The sequence below is a fragment of the Macrotis lagotis genome, chromosome 7, assembly GCF_037893015.1.
Source record: "Macrotis lagotis isolate mMagLag1 chromosome 7, bilby.v1.9.chrom.fasta, whole genome shotgun sequence".
Taxonomy (NCBI): domain Eukaryota; kingdom Metazoa; phylum Chordata; class Mammalia; order Peramelemorphia; family Peramelidae; genus Macrotis; species Macrotis lagotis.
In genome coordinates this window covers 184,293,541-184,317,491 of record NC_133664.1, presented here as the reverse complement: position 1 = coordinate 184,317,491, position 23,951 = coordinate 184,293,541, and the positions used below count along the sequence as shown (strand labels likewise).

Genomic DNA, 23,951 nt, shown 5'->3' with positions numbered 1-23,951 from the left:
ATTTAAAAGAGTACAAAAATGTATTAAAAAGGTAGAGAATACCTGTTTTCCAGAATCTGTGTCCAAAGAAACAAATGAAGAGACCAAGAATAGCAAAAATCGTGAAAAAGACTTTGGTTGAAAGCCTTCCTAGAAATAATTAAAATAAAATGAGTCATATTTTGTGATCATCTGACAACTACAAGAATATCAAATAACACAAAAATTTGCTTTTCAATAAAAATCTTCTTCCTCCCAACTCATTTTCTTTTCTATAGAAATTCTTAAAAAAAAATGACTTATACCAGGGTGGCTAGGTGGCACAGAAGATAGAGCACTGGCCTTCGAGTCAGGAGTACCTAAGTTCAAATCCGGCCTCATACACTTAATAATTACCTAGCTGTGTGGCCTTGGGCAAGCCACTTAACTCCATTGCCTTGCAGGGAAAAAAAAAAAGAAGAAAAGAAAAACCTAAAAAAAATGCCTTATACCAACTGAAAAAGTTTAATGCACTTTGAGATCTTCTTAAACTCTGGTCCTTCTAGTGTCTATATAGATCAAAAGGTGACAGGAAATAAATATGGACTGATCATGTTAAATAACTACTATGTCCACTTTTAGCACAAGATCCCAGAACTGGAAGATATTGTGGAGGTCAGGTCCAATCCACAAATGAACAAGAATTCCCTATATAGTCTGTAGCATTCCCAAGTGGACAGCCAGCCTATCTGAAGACTTCCACTACATCCTGAGGCAGTACATTTCATTTGGACTTGGTTCTCTTTGTTACAAAGTTTTTTAAGCCTCTCTCCATTTCCTGCCTCCCCACTGCTCCTAATTCTGTCCACTAAGTCAGAGCAAACTTAATCCTTTTTATCCTTGGGCCAGCTGTGAGAGTAAGCCTAATGCAGCACCCTGTTAGTTCAGGTTAAATGTTGGAATAAAATAAGGCACTTGAAAGTCAGTGAAGAGTTCATACAAAGAGGTTTGATTTGCCCATACAAAACAAAGAGATTCAACAAAGATACTGTAGGATTTAGCTTATCTGGATGCTGTCCCTCTCATCTCTACCCAGAACCACTTTGTCAGTAAGGCAAAATATGTACCACTAAATCAGAAGGGTCTTACTTGCCAGCTTATCCATACCCTCTCTAAAATATAATAGTGAACACAATACTACAGAGGAAGTCTGGCCAGGGTGAAGAATATTGCAATTACTGATGGCTTTCCATGTCCTGGACACTGTCTTTAAATGCAGCCTAAGTCTGTATTAGAGTTTGGGGCCACATCTCACATTGTCACACAAAACTTACAGTCCACTATACTAAATCTTTCTCACATGAACTGCTGCCAAACTATCTTACACCTTGGTTAAAAAAAAAATCAGCTTCATAAGCAAAGAATTTATATGGATCTTTATTAAAGTTCATCCTATTTGATCTGAACCAATACGATAGCTTTTATGCCATCTTACAGGCCTGCAAAATAATAACTTATTATATTTATTAACTTGATGAAATCATTATTTCAAAGTATAAATCTATTAATACACTGGAAGCACTAAAAATTAAAACTCACTTTGCTAACTGCACAAGTTGTGGTGAGGGTATTTTTTATGATTTAATTAATAATGAAGTATGGTAATTAAAAATTTCCTAGTGTCAATGAAAACCTGATCCCATGACTCAGTCTCAAATTTACAGTCTAAATCAGCTTCTCAGAGATAAAACTGCTTCCTAAATTTGCCTTTGATATATTTTTAAAACAAGGTCACCTATATTTCTCAAGTGTCACATTTCACACTTTACATAAGAAAAAAAAAATTTTCCCCCAGAGGTCTGTTTCTCAAGAATTATTACCAGCCTGACTGTTTAGAAGCTTTCCTATTTTGTCATGATGCCAGTTATCAACCTTACCAGCATGGGAGGAGGAGGTAGTTTTGAAGTTACCTGCTCAGTAATCACACTTATTTAGGAAGCAGTTTTATCTCTGAAAAGTTGAATGAGATTATAAATATGGAAAGGAAAAGAGAGTGAGGGGTATTGGAAAATAGCAACATCCACACAATGTTGGTGAATCTGGGAATTGGTTCTGTCATTCTGGAAAGCAATTTTGAACTATGCCCAAAACTTAATAAAATTCTACTTACCCTTCGATCCAATGATACCAATAAAACAAAAAAAGGAAAATGACACATACATAGAAAAACATTATAGGAACTCTCTTTGCTATGATAAAAGAAAAAGTGTAAATAGGAATAGGAGGGAAGGGAAGGGGAATTTAACTGGACTGAACAAATGATGGTATATCAATGTGATGGAATACCATTGGGTTGTAAGAAATGATGAAGGGGATGGTTTCAGGGAAAACAAAAAAGACTTACATAAATTGAAATGGAGCAAAGAAAGCAGCAGAACCAGGTAATTTATACCATAGCAATAACTTTGCAAAGATACACAACTTTGAAAGATTTAAGAACACTGAAAAAGGGAATGACTAACCATGAAAGTGGATTTCTATTCATTGAAAAAATATAAATTGAATTGTTTTAAAAATAAAGATGAACATAATGATTTAGAAAATGTCAATCAATAATGCACTTCTTCCATTTGCAGATACCTATCTTATTGAGTTAACTTTTTCAGCTAGCTACTAAAATCAAATATTGAAATTAGCTTAATCATGTGAACATATATGAAATATATTTATATATTTATATATATATTTTTAAAAATAAAGAGGGAAAGATATAAATTTGGAAATGAAGGTGATTTAAAAAAACAAGAGATAAATTTGTGGAGATTTTGCTTAAGAGAAATTTCTTTTTTCTCCAAGGTCCAGGAATTCTCTAGGACATATGGGATATTAACAAAAAATATAGAAGATAAATAATATGTATTCATAGTAAAGACCATGGAAAATGGGGGGAGGGGGAGGCAAGTTTTATTAAAGAAAAGTGTCAAAGAATAGTAATGGGTAAAGAAACACTAGCTGGAGGAACAATACAGACAACAAAAATTTTTAAAAAGATTATAAATTTTAGCTCTCTGGGGCTAAAAATGCAAAATGAAAGCAGGAACACTGATAATTATATTGAAATTCCTTATTTTCTGAGAACACTCTTCAGAGTCAAAGGATTTTTTCTTGATTTATATGAATAGATTAATGCACTCACCAAGAGAAGAACAATTGTCTAGAATCGTATTGAAGTGACAGGCATATGTGTGAGCAGGAACATAAGTAGCTGATGTATTTAAGAATGGGTCCCGTACAATAACATTATAAATTACACCCTGTCCTGGGACAGATGAGAAGTAAACAATGGTCTTATCACTGGATTTTAGGGTAGCAACCTGAAATTAAAAAAATGACAGCTTGATTATTTTGTGCCCAAAATTAAACAAAAACTCTACTCAATTTATCACAAGCTCAACATGCCAAGAGTAATAAGATTTAAATGACAACTCAATAAAATGGATTTCTAGAGTAGAGCCCAGTCCTTCAGAAGATAGAGCTTTTGTACTCCATCATGATCAAGACTTAACATTGCATCTTCATGAAATTCTACAATAGCTTTTAAACTTTCATAACTTAGGCTATGGAAATGACAGAAACAAAATTCACAAATGGCATTTGAAGACAAACTGAATTGTCTTCGAGTTCAAATGGTCTTCCATTTTTGCAATTGGGCAATTTACCCCTCAAGTCCAAGTTTCCATTTTTCTTTTATACCTGGAGCAAAATGAAGTTGTTCACCACTAAATAATATGGGTCAATATTATACAACAAGGTACAATGCACTGTCCTATACTCTGATTGCAATGACAATCATGAATTATTGTTTCTATCACAGACAACCTAATTTTCAAAAAAATCACAAACTCCTTAGGGTGGTCTTATACAGCACCACAATATTGTATAGTTTAATTACTGGCCTTCTAGATGATTTCAAAGTTTTAAATAAGGACCTCCTATTTTTAGACACTTAATGAAGACATCTGCCTATCAATCAGTCCATTAACATATAATTATTAAAAGCCTACTATGTGGGGCGGCTAGGTGTTGTAGTGGATAAAGCACTGGCCCTGGAGTCAGGAGTACCTGGGTTCAAATCTGGTCTCAGACACTTAATAATTACCTAGCTGTGTGGCCACGGACAAGCCACTTAACCCCGTTTGCCTTGCAAAAACCTAAAAAAAAGCCTACTATGTCCTAGGAACCATGTCCATAGATAAGAGTATAATCACTCTGAGTGTTAGGACTCCATCAATAAAAGTTTCTGCTTGTTCAATAAAGCAAACATTAATCTTGCCTACAAAACTGAGATTATTCAGGTTGAAAAAGCAGTTCCCTATTCCCTCTACAGGCAGAAATAAAAATTTCACATTTTTGAACACATGATATTTCTCAAACTCAAGTAAAGATTTTTTGTGGGACTATTATGATGGTAGATACATAATGTCTGTGCATATCTTCTCTGCATCACCCCATCAGGTCGTATCTATTCTCAAGCAATATTTACATTTTTAAACAGCCAATCTGCAATATGAAAAACATCCTGAAATAGAGTTAGTAAGAACTCTCAAAATGATAGTTCACTCTTTCAAGGAGTTGGAGTTTTGTAGGCAAATTGTAATGAGCTCTCAGAGATTACTTGGGTTGGACTTCAGACAAGAGATCAATAGTCCTTTGTTCAAAGCCTTTCCAAACTAATAAGAAGATCCCAAATCCTGTCCTCTGCCAATATGGCCTTTTGGAACCCATTATGACCTCCACAGCACAACAAGGAAGAGAGTGAGCCTTTCATGGAGTAGCTTCCCAAGATTAGATAACAAATAGAACAAATTCATAACCTTAAAAGAGCTAACTTTAGCTTGGTGGCATCTGAGAAGCTTCTCCCTCTCCTTGTCTCCTGTTCCCCCCTTCCCCCTTCCTTTCCCCTTCCCCCTCTCTTCCCCTCTCTTCCTCTCTCTCTCTCTCTCTCACTCTCTCTCTCTCTCTCTCTCTCTCTCTCTCTCTCTCTCTCTCTCACACACACACACACACACACACAAACACACACACCATGCCACAAACTGGGCATCAGATTCCAAAGAGAAAAATCCAGCTTGATTTCACTTGATTTCCCTGAACAGCAACGTTGTTTTCTTGGTTCTGGTCAATTCACTCTGCATCAATTCATACAATTCTCCTCAGTTTTCTCTAAAAACTCCCCTTCATCAATTCTTACAGCTCAAAATTAATAGTCCATAATCTATAATCCATTATATTTATATATCAAAATCTCTTCAGCCTTTCCTTAATTGATGAAACCCCCTTAAAGTTAGAATCAATGGATCAAAGGGAATGCTGTTAAGTGATCTTTAGATCACAGGACCAAATTCTGCACTTACTTTGAAACCACTGGCTTCTACCTGAGAGACCATAGACATCTTCTGAATGTGTCTTAGTAACACTTCTTCAGTAAGGTTGTTCTCAGGCAAAAAATACTGATAGACATCATACTCTAATCTCCACCTGGAGTCCAGGCCAGTTCCCAGATCACAGGGTAGAGGATCTGTGCCTCTGAAATAAAACACAATTATGTAGAAGCAAAAACATTTTCCCCTTATAATTTAAATCTCAAATATAAGCAAAGCCAGAAAATTATCACTTAAAACATCTTTACAGACTTTAAGCTTAAAATTACATTTAAATTATAAAAAATTCACAGCCCTTCTTTTTCCATTGAGAAATAGTAAATTCCATTTCTCTGTTTAATGATTCTTTCAACCCAACCCAGTAAGCATTTATTATACACCGATATGCAGGAAAGCACTGCACTAGGCAGAGGATGCAAAGATAAAGCGAAAACCAGAAATATAGGGCCTTTCTTCCTGTCAATAACCTCCTTTGGGGAATTAATCTAAAAGTCAAATAGCTGTATCAAGAAACAAAGTTTGTAATTGGCTTTTCAAAATAGTCAGCTCAATTAACAGCTTCACCGGCAATGAATTACTGTCCAAGTTTGCTTTTTAAATTGTGCTTATCTAATCTATTCCACTTATTTTTTTAAAACTAGCAGACTTTGGATAATTACTATTTCATAACAGAAATTTGAAAGCTGTTTATATTACTACTTAACTGCTTTTTTTTTCCTATTTAGTTTCTCTTTATATTCCTAATCTTTTGTTCCTTCAGTAAAATTTTATTATTTTGTCTAATTCTATAAAACATTTTCTTGTTATTTTCATTGGTATAGTGCTTGTTGAGTTTTATAATATTGACTATATTGTCATATCATAGTCAGAAAAACTAATACTTCTATTAGATCTTTTATTTCTATAAAAACTGCTTAGCAGTTGTATTTAAGTCCTTTATGTGTGAATATTTAAAGGAAATTTACCTTTTTATCCATTTTACTGCTGAGTGAGATTAAAACTTATTTATACTCACTGGATAAAAATGCTGGTTAGTTCTATGGAATTTTCTGTCCTGCTACTTGGCTGAAGCCCTATTTCCTTAATTTTTGTTGATTCTTCAATGTGGTCTAAAAACTATGATGCTATTCACAAATGAAACTTTCTCTTCTTTCCCAATTCTTGGTCCCTTAATTTCTTTCTCTCATTATATTGTTTGTTGTTTTCCCATTATATTTATGTTTTCTATCTAGACCATTCAGATCCTCAAAGAATCAACTGGTTTAGCTATGTCTGTCATGTCAGTATCTTTCTGCCTTTCAGCAATTCTTTAAAAATGTCTATTTTAATATATGCCAGAGGACACTGTAGATCTAGTTTTGCTTAGGGGCATCTAGTTCATTTTGCACATCAAAGAAACCAAGACAAACAGGGTTAAAGTGACTTGCCCAGGTGAAAATCAGGTCTTCTTGACTCCAGGGTCCATTACTCCTATACTATGCCACCTAACTGCCCAATATAGTTTGTCTTTAGAATCTCAGAAATTAGCAGAGTTCCTGAAATATATAATGGCCAAATAAAAAAATGCTTATTAACTAAATGTATAAAGTTCAAATAAGGTTTAAGAATATCCCCTTTTTATGCTTTAACTATAATAATAATAGTTGTCATTTATAGATCCCTTTAAAGTTTGCAATGTGCTTTATATATATATTAACTCATTTAATCTTTAATCTTATTCAAATCTACTTTCAGACAAGAGTCTATCTAGTTAGCAAACCACTCTAGTTTCTTTGCCAAAAACATCCAAATGGAGGGGCAGCTAGGTGGCTCAGTGGATAGAGCACTGGCCCTGAAGTCAGAAGTACCTGAGTTCAAATCCAACCTCAGCTGCTTAATAATTACCTAGCTGTATAACCTTGAGCAAGCCACTTAACCCCATTGCCTTGCAACAAATATAAAAAAAAAACTAAGAAAATCCAAATGGGATCATAAAGAGTTGGAGATGTCTAAAATGGACTGAATAACTAACAACTCTGCCAGACAGGTGGCATTATCACTTCCATTTTAAAAATCAGGAAACTGAGGAACAGAGAAGTTAAGTGACTTGTCCTAGGTCACAAGACCAAGTGTCTTAGGAAGGATTCCAACTCAAGTCTTCCTAAATCCAAGCCCTTCACTCTACCCATTGAACAACCTTTACATACAGCTTTGCAATATAAAAGGTTTAAATCTAAAGCATTTTGAAGAGCTATACATACCTGGTATATCCTAGATTTGCTGGGGCAAATTTGATAATTGTTTCATATAAATTATATTCCAAGTAAATGTTAGGATCCACATCTAAATCAAACTCCAGATTACAGCCTCCTGGGATAGGATCTAGAAGTGAAATAAACAGTTTAGTTACCAGAGATCATGTCCCTCAAATCCTTCACCTTTTTTACAGCCCTGCAATCCCCCTTTCTGAAGGTCAGTGTCCTTCAGATTGAAGGGATGTCTTATACCAGTCACTGAGAGGAACATCTAGTCTGAAAACTTCAAAGATGGAAAGACAGCTCTGCAAGGGACAAGAGAGAAAGCTATGTCACCTAATTTACAGTTTCTTTTTTTTAATTAAATTGTATTTATTTAAGGTAATGGGGTTAAGTGACTTGCCCAAGGCCACATAACTAGGTAACTGTTAAGTGTCTGAGGCCAAATTTGAACTCAGGTCCTCCTGACCCCAAGACCAGTGCTCTATCCATGATGCCACTTGGCTGCCCTCTAATTTACAGTATCCCAGGCAAGAACACAACTGTAGAGCAGACTGCTCACTAGGGGTTGTTGGTGATTGGTTAGAAGTGGATTAAGATTGGGGTCATTTATTAAATCTCACAAGGCTGATAATCAGATCTTTGCCTACAGAAAACCATACAGGTGACCTGAGGGAATCCCCTTTAGGTTCAAGGCACTAACAGAACTGGCTTGCTGGAGGAGACAATAAAGCTCAAATCAAGAATTACCTTTTTCTGAATAAGAAAGTGGAATGGCCACACTCCAAACATTATCAGCCTCTGAAGCCTCCACATACCAAGTACAAACACTCTGATCTGGCCTAAGAAGGGAAACTAGGCCTTTGTCTACACCTGTCCCTGAAGCATCTGGAGGAGGATTCTGGAAACGAAAGGGGAAAAAAAAGTCACTGAACAGCACCACCACCACCACCACAGACATATTGAATTAGGCAAGGTTGACAACATGATCACTCTTATTGGACATTTCCCATATGTTGTCATACTACAGCACTTTTTTTTCCCCAGAGGTTATATAATACACAGCCTTTTCTAAATCCAGCTATGCAAAACTTTTGAACACAACTAAATGAAATTAAACTGTAATTGGCAATATTTAATAAATAAAAATAAAGTATCAGAGATAGTTAACTTGTGATTTTTTGAGTCAACATGTGCCTACTGAGAACTATTTTAGTTTGGCACTGTTGATCTAATCCAAGCGATAGCTGAATAGGAATTTCCTCTCTAACATCCCAGAAAAGTGGTGCTCATCCAGCTGCCCTTTACTGGAAGACTCCATTCTGCCTTTGGAAAATTCTAATTGCTGGGAATTCTGTCCTTGAGATCTAGTTAAAATATGCCTCTGCAATTTCTATGCATTCATTGTTTCTAGTTCTATGTTATTATTTCCCCACTGTCTTCTTAAAGTTCAGCAATCAAAATTTTTTTAATTAGTTGTCATATGATATACCAAGGCACTTTTCATCAAGTTAGGGGTTAGATAACAACTGGAAACCTTGTGTAATGCATCTCAGACAGAGGCTACTATTGGAAGTATGAGGCAAGGGGCCAAGTCAAGAAGGAAACTAATTATGAAAAGCATTTTTTATAATAATAGATTCCCCAAACATTCTTCAAGGCTCCCATCAATATTAACCAACCAACCAACCAATATTTATTAAATTCCTACTACCAGATGTTGTGCTAAGCACTGGTAATACAAAAAGAAGCAAACAAGTTCCTGCCCTTAAGGGGGTTACAATCTAATTGATTATCTAATGGATATTCTAATTTATCTACACAATTCACTCACTATGGCTCAATCCTGATTTTTAAAATGCTAATTCAAAATTTGAAAAGATTTCATCATTTGGAAGAGATTTAGTTCTATAGCATACATAAAATGTTTTCTAATAAGAGTCAAAGACGAAAATGAATTGAAACTGGGGAAACTCCTCATACAGACCTTGTAAAATGAGACTGTTACATTCTTGTACTGAGAATGTACTTGGAAAATTATAAATGTGATGTTGCTTGCAATATGACGCAATACAGCTTCTTCTGGAAAGGGCTTGCCGAGTGTGAAGTATCTAAATTTCCCCAAAGAAAATTCAAGAAGACCTGAAATGGAAAGATTTGTTTTTAATTTTTTATTTAGGCAATGGGGTTAAGTGACTTGCCCAAGGTCACACAGCTAAGCAATTATTAAGTGTCAGATCCTCCTGACTCCAGGGCCGGTGCTCTATCCATTGTGCCACCTAGCTGCCCCTATGGAAAGATTTTAAACATTATTGTTTTTGTAAAACATTATTATATTTGTACTTCTGATACCAGATGATAAAAGCATCATTTAGGTATATCACTACAAACATATACATTCACCTTTACAAGAGAAACAAATTAACCCAGTCCCTCCAAAAGGGAAGAGATACTGGAGAAAGCATGGTGAAAGTCAAGTCTTCTACCTCTAGATAATGCTCTCTCTAACTTCATTCCTCTGTTTCAAAGTCACTGGACCCTGAAACATAGACAAACAAATATACCTACTATAATTGTGAGCTTAGAGAACCTCTATGTCTCTCTCACCTCAGTTTCTATTCCCCTTTTTCCTACTGCGGCCAATCTTTCCTTCCCCTCTTCTACCTTTACTAGACAAAATACAGACTTAGAGCATATAATATTTATTCAGTTAAAATATTAATCTCTCCATTCATTAAACATTAGCTTTGAAAATTGATTTCTGGTCCTCTATCTCCCCAAGAGGAATGAACATTTAAAAAAAAAACAAAATTTTTGAGAAAAAAATTGGGTGTTTTTTAAAAGGGAAAAGACAAGAAAGAAAAATTTGTACCTGACTTTCTCTAGGCCTTCTCTAAAAATATACAGCACAATTTTATACAATATATTCTAATCCTAAATCACTTGATAGCTATAAAATATACATTTCAAAGTACTATGCATATTCTGATTTTCTCAAGGAAGTTGAATCTACAAAGGTGAAAAGATCTTATAATTTCAGCAAATTTGAATTTGATAAAATAAGTTAAAAAAAGCTTTTAGCCTAAAAGATAATGCCTTCATTATCCATCCCAGGAAAATTATGAATAGTTATGATGAATAATATAAAAAATACAAGGAAGGAAAGATAAGGGAAAACTGTATATCCCTTTTCTTTCTTTTTGGATAAGCACCTCTTCTTCTAAAAGCCTGGCCATAGTTCTTTGGTCACCCTCCATAATGGTGGTTGATACAATCTGTAATACCATTGATGGGTCAGAGTCAGGAGAAGCATAACATGCAATAAGGCTATAAAAGCAGGTTGTGGTCAGATTGTAGAATGCCATAGATGCCAGGCTGATTTTTGATTCATCCTTGGGCAACAAGGACCCACTTGAGCAGGGAGTTGACAGATAGAGACTTCTGCCTTAGTAAAATGGGAATGGACTGAAGAAGGTACAGCTATTAAGTTGTCCAGACTAAGGGTAATGGGGGCCTCAACTAGGCTAGGCTGTGTGGAAAAAGGAAGGAGACAAGGCCAAAGGTGTATGGGAAGAAAATACAATCAGCAATAGAAATACCAAAGTCAAGAGTAGAAACAAGTTTGTGGGAGATTACAAATTCACTTTTTATAATATTGATACTGGAATTGATACAAAAGAGACAAAAATAACTGCCTTTGTGACCTGGGGCAAGTGCCTTAACTTCCATACAGATATCAGTTTCCTTAACTATAAAAGAATAGGTATTGGATAAGAGGTCTCTGGCAGCTCAGATCTAGGATCCAAGCAGTCCGTCTTCAGAGGGTTTACACCAGGACAGCCAACCTACAAAAAAAATCTAATTGTCTCAGGAGAGACTATTAAAGCAAATATTTCATAAATAATTCAAAGCAATTTTTAAGGGAAGGCATAAACAGATAAGGAAGATGAGAATTAGCACAAGCCTAATCTAGGAGAGGATGGCTTTCCAGCAGAATTGTGAGGGAAACTGAAGTTCATAAAGTAGGCAGTGAGTGAAAAGGAGTGCATTCCAGCCTTGCCTAGAGATGGGACACAACGTTGGTGCTGTACTGTGCTTTTTTAAATTAAACTGAGGATACTGATACTAAGTGAGATGAGCAGAAGCAGAAGAACATTTTACATCCTAACAGCAATATAGGGGTAATGATCAATCTTGATGGACTTGCTCATTCCAATCAGTACAACAATAAGGGACAATTTGGGGATATCCGAGATAGAGAATACCATCTGTATCCAGAGAAAGAATTGTGGAGTTTGAACAAAGACCAAAGACAATTACCTTTAATTTAAAAAAAATGTTATCTCATTATGTAATTTTTGCTATCTCTTATACTTTATTTTTCTTCCTTTAAGGATATGATTTTTCTCTCATCACTTTCAACTTAGATCAATGTATATCATGGAAACAATATAAAGACTAACAGACTGCCTTCTGTGGGGAGGGGGGAGTGAGATTAGGGGGGAAAAATTGTAAAATTCAAAATAAATAGAAATAATAATGGAAAATTTAAAAAAAAGAAAATTTTTAAATCAAAAATATGTTCATAGAAAAGAGTGGTCAAGTAAAAATAAAAATTCTAATAAAAATAGTAAGCATAAATTGAAAATGTTCCCAAAGTTTCAAGGAAGTAAAAACGGTTCTCTCCAGACTGACTTTTGCACATATTTGTTGAGAGGACTCATTTGAGGAGATACTTTGACACTTAATTATGATTTTGTCCCTGAATGGTTAAATTGAAACCAAGGCAGAGTGTTCTTGTCAAGTTATTTAGACTTAACAACATAGAAGGCAATGAGCTAAAATAATAAACAAACTTCTTTTTAAGAGGTTTAAGAGGAAAAAAAAATCCTTTATCTGACCTCTCAGGAAACATGTCAGTCTGACGGTTGGGATCTATACACCACTTCCCTTCTTCTATTTACTTATTTCTTGAAGGTAGACCAAAAAAGGGCCTTGACAAGAACCAAGCAAAATAATTACACTTTGGGAAGCTGCTGCCCAAACAGGGAAAGAATAAAGATCTATCAAGAAGAAAGGCTACTTATATTAGATTGCTTTCTATCAGGGGAAGAGCGGATGGAAGGGATGGAGAGAGGAAAAACTCAAAACCTTGCAAAAAATGGTTATTGAAAACTTACCACCATATATAGTTGAAAAAATATTTTTTAGAAATTAAAAAAAGAAAAACTACTCAATGAATTTTACTTTTTTCCCCTTATAATTCTTGATCTCTCTTGTTTTTGTTTTTTTTTTTTAGGTTTTTGCAAGGCAAATGGCATTAAGTGGCTTGCCCAAGGCCACACAGCAAGGTAATTATTAAGTGTCTGAGACCGGATTTGAACCCAGGTACTCCTGACTTCAGGGATGGTGTTTTATCCACTTCACCACCTAGCCACCCCACTGCTTTGGTTTTCATGGAAATGACTCCAGGAAGTTAAGCCACTTCCCACTGTCATGGAGCACCAAGATCTAAAGTCTCATGAATGATTATGTATTTCACAACCATCAAACTGTCAGTACTTTTGATGGTGTGGCATACTGACAGGAAGACCCAGAAAACTTGCTACCAAAGTCCTGGCGCTGTCAAATGACTCAAGATCAGAAATCAATATGATTTTATCCGTGGAATTGCCCTTTCAAAAGAGGCACTGCCATCTGTTTTACTTTGCTCCAAGGATCAGGGGCCTTTCCATGTGACTGGCAGCTGAAAGTTCCCATACGTGGTCTCCTCTTTAGAATGGGAACTGCTTGGGAGTAGGGGCTGTCCTAACTTTCTATCAGTATCTCCAATGTTTATTTAGTAAGGACTGTTGAACAGAGCAATTGCTTAACAAAAAATTGGAATTATAATGTGGAAATTACAAAAAAATGGAAATACAAAAAACTTGGATCTCTATGAAATAATATCACATTATTAATTTCTAGTGACAGGCCTAGCAAAGGCAGACAAGTGCCCTAATTGACAGCACAGAGCAAGTAAAAATAGGACTAAGCCTCACACCTCTGAACATATCTCAAAAAGCTCACATGAGAAAGATTTCATGAGGTTTAATTAGGTCTCATGACTTTTGGGAGTAGGAGGCAGGGAAAGAGGCAGAAGGCAGATCAAAAGGATTTACAGAACAACTGTCTTGAGATTGAGTCCTGAGAACAGACAGTCTGAATCTTGCCTGTGATCAAGCTAAAACTCTTAAAAAGTTTTTTAGCAAGTCTTCACAGGAATCTGATTCAGCAGCAGGAGGCTCTTTTCATTTCAACATCTAAGTTTAAGTTTAATCATCACTCATGGCTAATTTTTCTTTCCTCTAGTCCACAAATAAACCATGAGAACTAATCTACCTTTTTTCTATCCCAATCATTCTCTAATTAGAACTAAGACATTTCCAGACCCAGGTTATTATTTAATATTTACTTATTCCATCCATTTCTACTTCATTTTTCTTGATTTAAAAAAAAATCCTCTACCACTTGAAAGTTATCCAGATATTCTCGAGACAATGTGGTGTAATAAGAAGAGATCTATATGGTCTCCAAATCAAGAATAGCTGGAAGGCTGAGTCTAGCCTCTAAAACTACATGGGTATATTATGTATGAGGTGTGTGTGTGTGTGTGTGTGTGTGTGTGTGTGTGTGTGTGTGTGTATGTGTGAAAGAGACAGACAGAACAGAGAGATGGCACAAGAACAGTCACAACCTCTGTGGGCCCCCTGGAAATTCCATTTATAAACTGAAAAACACTGCTGTTCTACACTGATAGAAGTTCTCTCCCAGAGAGTTCTTTACATCAATGAAATAACAGTTCTTAAAAAAAAACAAGAAAAACTAATCTCAAAAGATTAATGAAGAGTACAGATTAAGACAAAGAATTTAGAATCAACAAAGACAGGAAAATTGTCAATTAAAAAAATTGTCAGTCACCCACTTAGAAGGAGGAAGAGAGGAGGAAAATACTTTTAGTTTATAATCTAAGGCAGATAAAAATCACAAAGCAAAAAAAAGGTTTCCCCCCCAAAAAAAAATTTTAAGAAATTGAAGAGGAAGAGATTCTTTTCAATAAGGGGAAAGGAGGCAATCCAGAAAGACTTCATGGAAGAAGTGGTACCTGAGATAACAGGAATAAGGAAATAAACATTCATTAAGCACTACTATTATCTGTCCAAAGTGTTTTACAAATATTTTCTCATTTGATCACTGAAACAATTCTGGAGACAGGTGCTATTATTGTCCCCATTGGACAGTTGAAGAAACTGAAAGGCACACAGAGGTTAAGTGACTTGTCCAGGGTCACCTAGTTACTAAATGTCTGTAGCTCCATTTGAACTCAGGACTTCCTGCCTCCTTGGTTCTATCCACTCTGCCCCCTAGCAGCCTCTTAGGTGAAATGAATCATCCAGTTATACAAATAATACTTAGGAAAACAGTTGGGATATGAACTTAGAGGGAAGGGTAAAGATGGGAGCAAGAAAAAGTGAATACATTCATTTTAGCAGAAATACCGAGTGCTTAAGGTAAACAGATTGAAGAAAACTGGAAATGTAGGTTGGAGTCTGATCACAGAAATCCTTAAATATCAAGTTAGTTTATAAATTTCATCCTATCCTATCAAGTCCTTGGAATTAACATTGTATATATTATATCATGGACCGCTTCAACCATCTGGGGAAGCCTATTTATTTGACATCTACATGCAAAAAGTTAAAGGCTAGAGAGAATAGGTAATTTTTTTTTACCCAAGTTCATGTACTGAAATCTCGATGATGCCCTCAATGGACCATGGACCCCAGGTTTAAAAAGACTAAAGAGCTGGTAAAGATTTTTGAAAAAGAATGTCCTGACCAACCGCATCCTTCCCACAAACTCCTAAAAAAAAAAACCCTCGGAACTACTAGAACCACAGCTACTCAGGATGCAGTTAGGCTCTGTGTTCTTGTTCCCACTTGTTAAATTCATTTTAAAAAATTCTTTCCTCCCCTAGAGGTTTATACTCCTCTATAAAACTGGTACCTCAATCCTGTGGAGAGGCAGAAAAGCTTCACAAAGAAGGGTCAGATATCATGTCAATTATTATTTCAAATGAGATAACATGTAAAGTGTTTTATAAACCTTAAAATGTTTAAATCTTATCTATTATTACTCTTCCCTCTCCTTTCCCCCCCAATGAGTTCTCCTTAAAGGTAACACCAAAATAGAAGTGCCACCAAAACAGGGTCACTGTCTTGGATGTGTCCTTCTCCAAAGTCGCTTGCTGGCCCTGGGGTGGAGAACTCAATTTTTAGAATATCTTTATCACAATTAACAATTACTTTCTGCAGAATCACACAACTTAACTAGCAGAAGGACCAAATATGATATTGATACATATATATATATATATATACATATACACACACACACACACATATATATACATATATATATATATATATGTATATATTTGGGTTCTAACTATTCACACTAGAGCTGACATTCAAATGCAAAGACACCTGGAAGAAAGGCCAAAAATAACTGAAGCACCTTCACCAGTAATACGGACAAGAGACAGAAGGCTCTGGCCTACGGAGAACCAATGACTCAATTTCTGAAGCTTTCCTGTGTGGGGTCTGCTCTGGTCAGTCCCTCTAACTCCCATCCCTCAGTTTTAAGGCTTTTAGAATTTTTTTCTATTTTAATTGAGATACTTAAGCAAAAATACCTTTGATTAAAACAAGATTAGAGTTTTCTGGAAAACCACAGATGATAAAGGGTTTCAGGGAAGAAGAGATGGTCCAATGCTAAACAAATATCAGGGGCAGTTGGGTGGGCAATGGATAGAGTCAGGAGGACTTGAGTTCAAATTTTCCACCCTTCCAGTCTCCATTTTTCTAAGTGAATATATATTTGAAGACTCTGGGAAGTGGAAATTAGGGCCTGGAATAGATGACCATTCAGCTACCCTTCTTTTCTTGGTTTTATTTTTTTTAGATTACATTTTAAGTTTTGAACTGTCTCTTTCCACTCCTTGCTAGAGAAGGCCACCATTAGACACAGGTTTGTGTGTTTGTGTGTGTGTGTGTGTGTGTGTGTGTGTATCTAAGTCCACTTTTGCTCACTTCTAGTTATTAATTCTTTCTCTGGAGGTGGACAGCATTCCCTTCATAGGTCCTGTGTAGTTGATCTGAGTATTTAAAATACTTGGTCTTTCACTGTTAATTCTTCTAACAATATCACTATTATTATATACAAGGTTCTCTTCATTCTCCTCTTAAAGTTCAAAGGAGCCTTATGTTATTGTTCAGTTATGTCCAGCTCCACATTGCCCTAGGTTTTCTTGATAACCATCTTGGAGTAGTTTGCCAGTTTCTTCTCTAATGTGTTCTGATTAGACAGAGGAAGAACTAAGGTAAATAAGTGCTAGGTGACCAGCCCAGGGACACACTGCTAGTAAGTGTCTGAGACTGGACCTGAACCCAGATCTTCCTGACCCTAGGTCTGTTCTGCCTACTCCACCACCTAGCTGCCCTGAAAGGAACCTGAGGCAGAGGTTGTGACTTACTCTGGGACAGGATTCAATTTCTAGGTCCTTCCGCTCCACTCACTTTGCCCCTTTAGCAGCACTTGAAGCTAAGGGGGACAGAAACCTGGAGAAGACATGACTCTCAAAGCAGGTAAGTAGAAAGGTAGCTAATTGTTGAATATTTCTGTGCTATAAGAAATTATGAGCAGGTTGATTTAGAAAAACATAGAAACACATCTGAGTAAAATGGGTGGCCTTCTCTAGTGAGGAATGGGAAGGGTGGGAAGGAGAAAATTTGAAACTTAAAATGTAACCCCCCCCAAAAAAATAAAGAAGTAGTCATCTGCTCCAGGCCCTAATTTCCACCCCCAAAAGCTCCAGATATGTATGTACCAAGAAGAATGGAGACAGGAAGGGTGGTGGGTTATCTTTCCTACCACAGGCTATTCAAACGGAAATGAATAAAACAGTTTTTTTTACAAATTTAAGTATATAAATGTATTTTCATCTTCCTCTCAATCTCCCACCTCCCCCACATTAAAACCAGGCTAAGGCATTTGTACACGTTAAACAAGGTTTTAAAATTATAACCCACTTCTCCCTGCTTCCCATTTAAGAATTGAATCTCTGTTCTATTTGTCCACTAGAAACTAAACTTTTATCATAATATATACAATTCTGACTTCTCAAGAAATAAATACCTGTAAGTCAAGAGTAGAATTTTCTTGCTTCAACTAAAAACCAAACAATAATTCTTGCTCACCTTGCACCTTCTACCTAGATGGCTACACATTTCCCTTTTGAGCCCTATCTTAATCAGTTCATAATCTGCCTATCCAGTTACAAAAAAAAAAAATCATGTTTTTTCCTTTTCTTTTCTCCTTTTTGTACACTTTAAAAGAACTATAGAATTTGCCCTCAGAACGTACTGTATACCATATTCTAGATGAATTACTAACAGGTGCATCATTAAATAGAGAGCATTCATTGGCAGGGACAGAGGGGATCATTCAGATTTAGAGCTGAGCAAAACCTTTGAGGTCATCTAGACCAGTGGGGTCAAATTCAAAGAGAAACAAGGGCCACAAAACCACACATTAGGATCCCTTTGGACCACATGTTGATGTAGAAAAACCACAGATATTTAGTTATTTACTTTTTAATTATATATCAACACAATAAAATCAGATAGAAACTATAATTTAATCTAGTTTGGACCACACTCAAGAGTATTATGGTTCACATATGGCCATATATGAGTGACCCCGAATCCAATTAAACCTCAATTTACAGATAATGAAATTGAGGCCCAAAAAGTTTAAGTAACTGACCCTTGATCATGATAGATAATCTCTATAAAATTATTTGCCTTCTCATTTGTGGGGAAAGGGAAAAGAGTAAAGGTATGAAGGAAGAGAATTTGGAACCTCTCCCAAAATTTTTAATGTTAAAATTTTTTTATAAATAATTGGGGGGGATAAAATGTAAAGCTGATTTTTTTTAAAAGCTGATTTTTTTTTTTTAGTTTTTGCAAGGCAATGGGGTTATGTTACTTGTCCAAGGCCACACAGCTAGGTAATTATTAAGTGGTTGAGGCCAGAATTGAACCCAGGTACTCCTGACTCCAGGGCCGGTGCTCTATCCACTGCGTACCTAGCCTCCCCAAAGTTGATTTTTTTTAAAGAAAAAAAATTAGGGTCTCAGAACCAGGATTCTGACCCAGTTCCTCAACCCCAAAATCTTTGACATTTTGACATTATCTTTGACATTTTTAAAAATTTTATTGAGATGTTTTTATATCACTTTCATTTTCAAAAATTGGAAAGGAGTAGATAGGGGAGCAAACATTCTCTACCCAGAGAACCAGAGCCATCTCTTGTCACAAAGAATTTTCTCTAACTTAAAAAAAAAAAAAGTTCAGCAAAACCAACTCAATCCATTAATTGATCCTGATTGATGCCAGTCACTCTCCTATTAAAAAAAGGGCTGTATATTTTGCCTTCTTTGGGCATCAAATGTCTTTGATTACAATTCAGAAATACACTAATCTGGGTGTCCCAAAACTCTTAATGCAGACCTAAGCTGCTACAAACTTAAAACTGCCCTCTTCACATACAGGTGTCCAAAAATAGCTCAGCGCATATCTAAGTTTCACTAACTTAAAACTGCACTAGGGGCAGCTAGGTGGCATGGTGGATAGAGCACCGGCCATGGAGTCAGGAGTACCTGGGTTCAAATCCGGTCTCAGACACTTAATAATTACCTAGCTGTGTGGCCTTGGGCAAGCCACTTAACCCCATTTGCCTTGTGAAAACCTAAAAAAAAAAAACAAACAAACCCTGCACTCAGATTTCTGGTACACTTTGTATATTTTTGACATCAGATATTTTCCCAGGCCCTCTTCTGTCAGCAGCAGGTCCAACAGATAAGGAAGAAGGCAACAGATACCCTAGAGAAACAGGCACTTGAACCTCAATCCAATGAAACAAAGATCTGTTTATCAGGCAATACATGCAAGTCCAAGAGTCAGCATGAGTAGTATCTAGAGTTAGCCTCCTAAGTAGGAAGAACTTCACCCAGGCAGTTCTTGAAGAGTAAAAGATGCAGAACAAGAATAAATGTGCTCTGATAGTTTCCTAATTCTCTAGACCAAAGAAATCACACAAGTCTAATAAAATTTTTAAAATTGGATGGTGTAGGCACAAAAATGAAATAAGATGCAACCCTAAACTCTCTTGACCTTCTTAGCTTATTGCCATGTAGGAGATGGGAGAAGATACTGGACCCCACCATGAAAAAAATCCAATTTTTCAATTGTGCCAACATATAATGGATATAGCTTAGGGATAGGCCAGGTCTTCACTGGGAAGACATTTTAGCAGGATCACAGATGTGAGCACAATTCACTCTTATCAATACAGACTGTGGAGTTCTTTCAAATGACCTGCCATAAATCACATTGGATGGATCCTCTCTGATGACTTTTACTGGACCCTGTAGTCAAGAGTTACAAAGAATGAAAAAGCATGCATATATATAGATTAGGATCTATACCAGTGGGGAGAGAGAATATTCACATCTCATCTCTGCCTACAGTATCAAAAAAATCTTAGATTTAGAGCTGGATGTGAAGTTTAAAGACCAATTATTCCAACTCTTTCATTTTACAGATGAGAAAACTGAGGCCCTTAGAGGGACCCAGTGACTTGTCCAGGGTCACAGAATTGGTTAAATGACCTTACCAAGAGTTGAATTTAGATGTTATGATTCCAAATCTACTGTTCTTTCCACTGAATTAGGCTGCAGTAGTGTTTTAAGAGAGCAATTTTTATAATAGCACACTGAGAATTTGAAGGACATCAATGCTAATACATTTATGCAAAATAAATACCTCAATAGAAAAATTCTCAATATAAAAATGCTCAGTTTGAGAACTAGAAGTTTGGAGATTCACAATCTAGAATTATAAAAATTTAACTATAAACAAAATAGGGAAGCATAGACCCTTTACAATAGGGAAAATGCTTTCCTTGATAATTAGTATCTATACCCAAGTGCTAGGTGAATGGGAACTGCTATTATCATCATACAGGAGAAAGAGATTAGGCTCAATAGAAGGGATTATTACAAAGCTACTTTTTAACCAATAAAAACTCTGGAGAGGGTAGATTATTAGACTGATGAAATTTTGGAATCTGTGGGTTTTTAATTTTTAATTAATTGTAGACTCCAGCCTAATTACTGCAAATCACCTACTCTATTAATGCTTTCCCCCACTCAAAGTTATCATGAACATAATTTGACCACCTTTTCCAAGATGTCTTTCTCAGCTCCCCCTATTCTCCCCCCCCCCGTTTTGTTTTTGCAAGGCAATGGGGTTAAGTGACTTGCCCAAGGTCAAACAGCTAGGTGATTACTAAGTGTCTGAGGCCGAATTTGAACTCAAATCCTCCTAACTTCAGGGTCAGTGTTCTATCCATTGTGCTACCTAGCTGCTCCCAGCTCTCCCTATTCTTAATGGCTTCTCTCTGGTGTTGTTCAATTTTTTTTTTAGTTGTGTGCAGATTTTTCTTGACAAGGATAGTGGAGTGGTTTGCTATTTACTTCTCCAGCTCATTTTACAGATAAGGAAACTGAGACAACTAGAGTTAAGTGACTTGCCTAAGATCACAAAACTTGTGTCTGATCCCAGATGTTTTCCTGACTCTAGTCCCTGAACTCTCTCCACCTGCCCTTTCTTTTCTCCTTATGATACTAGCCCCAAGTTATCTGTATCTATTTTGTTTGTACAGAGCTTTTTTTGCATATTATCTCCCTCATTAGACCATGAGCTGCTTGAGAGCAGACCACTCTACCATGTCCCAGGAAGCTCTTTATTGGGCCAACCCCTTGATCCTCTAAGATGTTGGTTCTCCACTGAATGACTATCTTGTCTGATTGGACAGTGGGGACGTGAACCCCAACTCCATCTCAGACATCTCATTTCTCACCTGGCTGGATGACTTTGGAACTTCTCTGAGAGACTTCCACACCATACTCCTAGTCCAGTACTTCCTCATGGCAACACTAGCAGCCTTCTTTGGTGTGGCATCTTCCCCTAGTAGTCAGTTTTTTTGGTGAGCAATGGACCCACCTTGTAGATCTCAGCTGGAATAGAATCAGCACCAGGTGCTTTGTCACTTCAAAGGAGCCTAATGGCATTAAAAACCTTTTCTTCAGTTGGAACTTCAGCTAGGGACTGATTGGCTTCAACTTGAGGTAAAGGGTCAATAGCTTCTGCATTGATTGATGAAGGTCTGTTAAGAACACTATGGAGGAGTGGCTAGGTGGAACAGTGGATAGTACCTGAGTTCAAATACAGCGTCAGACACTTCATAATTACCTAGTTGTATGGCCTTGGGAAAGTCACTTAACCCCATTTGCCTTGCAAAAATCGTTAAAAAAAAACCCACCATGGAAGGGTTTAGCACCTAGATTATATCCCTATCATTAATCAATGTGGATCCAACAGCAATGGGCAGTTGAGATGTACCATTTTTTCCCAGGTTATATGGCATGAAAAGGTTATCCCCCAAAAAATAAGGATGCCTCCATCATCCATCTTTATAAAGGTGAAGGGAATAGATTGTCCTTTGATAAATACAGGGGTATTTCTCTTTTAGTCAGTGCTGGTAGGATTCTTGCCAAAGTCCTTCTCAGTAGGCTGATCCTTCACCTAGAAGATGGTTACCTTCCTGAGAGCCATTGTGGCTTCAGAAAGGGTCGGGGTATAGCCAGTATGGTATATGCTGCCCAACTCAAGGAAAAATGCCAGGAACAGAACAGAGGTTTGTATTCAAATTTGTAGATCTGAACAAAGCCTTTGATACCATCAGTCATGAGGGTTTTATGGAAAATTATGTCAAAATTTGGTTGCCCAGAGAAGTTCATCAGTATTGTACATCAATTTCATGATGGTGTTCATGCCCAGGTTCTGCATAGTGGATGATGTTCTTGAGATTTTCCCAATCACTAATGAAGTGAAACAAGGATGTGTCCTTACTCCCATATTTTTAGCATAATGTTTCCATCCAGTTTTTATGAAACGCTTTCACTGAGGATGAACATGGTCTCAAGGTTAGCTATGGCACTGACGACAAATTCTTCCACTTGAAAAAGCTACAAGTCAAGACCAAAGTGGAGGGAGTATCAGTGCATGATCTTGTTTGCAGATGATTTGCCGTCAGTGCAGCCTCTGAAGCTGAGATGTAACAAAGTATGGATCAATTCTCTGCTGCTTGTGCTCATTTTGGTCTAGTAATTAATACCAAGAAAACAAAGGTGCTCCATCAGCCAGCACTGCACTATCCATATATGGAACCATTGATTATAGCAAATGGAGAAGGTTTGAGTACTGTGGGTAAGTTCACTTACCTTGGGTGTCCTTTCTGAGGAGGTTCACATTGACACTGAGGTTAGCACTTGAATTGCCAGAGCTAGTTTAATATTTGGGAGGCTCCAAAAGAAAGTCTGGGAGAAAGGAGGTATCAGATTGACAACTGAAGGTCTAAGAGTCATTGTGCTGACCTCACTGCTATATGCTTGTGAAATCTGGACAGTCAATCAGCCCCATGTCAGGAAATGGAATTGCTTCTATTCAAACTGTCTTAGGAAGATTCTGAAGATTATCTGATAGAAGATACCAGATGCTCAGGTCCTTTCTTGAGCTAAATTGCCAAGCATTCCAACATTACTACGGAGAGCGCAACTAAAATAAGCTGGACACATTAGAATGCCAGACATAGGCTTGCCAGAAAAAATATTTTATGGAAAAGACACACACACACACAGGGCAAGTGCTCACAAGGGGGTCAGAAGAAGCAATACCGAGACACCCTGAAGGTCTCATTGAAGAACTTTAGAACTGATTGTACACTGTGGGAGACACTGGCACAGGACCTGTGCCCTCATCAGTGAGGGTGCTATACTCTAAAAGTAAGGCAGAATTGAAACAGCTCAAAAGAAAGGTGACATTCATAAATTTAGAATACCCACCCCAGGTGTTCATATGGACTATTTGTGCCCAACCTGTGGTGGAGCATTCTGAGCTTGTATTGGTCTGATCAACCACAGTCAGACAGTCATTTGTCTCAAACATCATTTTGGTGATCTTTGATAATGAAGGACAAGAACTAACCAATCCTCTAATAGATTATAAACTCCCTTAGGGCAGGAACTATCTCTTTTTTCCTTTTTGGACCCTCAGTACTTAGCATAGTGTCTAATACATAGTAAACTCTTAAT

At 36.7% G+C, this 23,951-nt stretch overlaps 1 protein-coding gene across 1 annotated transcript in view; it reads right to left on the bottom strand.

The window, feature by feature from the left end:
- Positions 1-23,951, bottom strand: part of TM7SF3 (transmembrane 7 superfamily member 3) — a 40,449-nt gene that overhangs the window by 14,365 nt on the left and 2,133 nt on the right. The window contains exons 2-7 of the mRNA XM_074194197.1: positions 9,621-9,775; positions 8,384-8,534; positions 7,640-7,760; positions 5,373-5,544; positions 3,155-3,332; positions 43-129 (exon numbers count right to left, since the gene is read on the bottom strand). Of these exons, the coding sequence (XP_074050298.1) occupies positions 43-129; positions 3,155-3,332; positions 5,373-5,544; positions 7,640-7,760; positions 8,384-8,534; positions 9,621-9,775 (864 nt within the window). The remainder of the gene's footprint in view (positions 1-42; positions 130-3,154; positions 3,333-5,372; positions 5,545-7,639; positions 7,761-8,383; positions 8,535-9,620; positions 9,776-23,951) is intronic.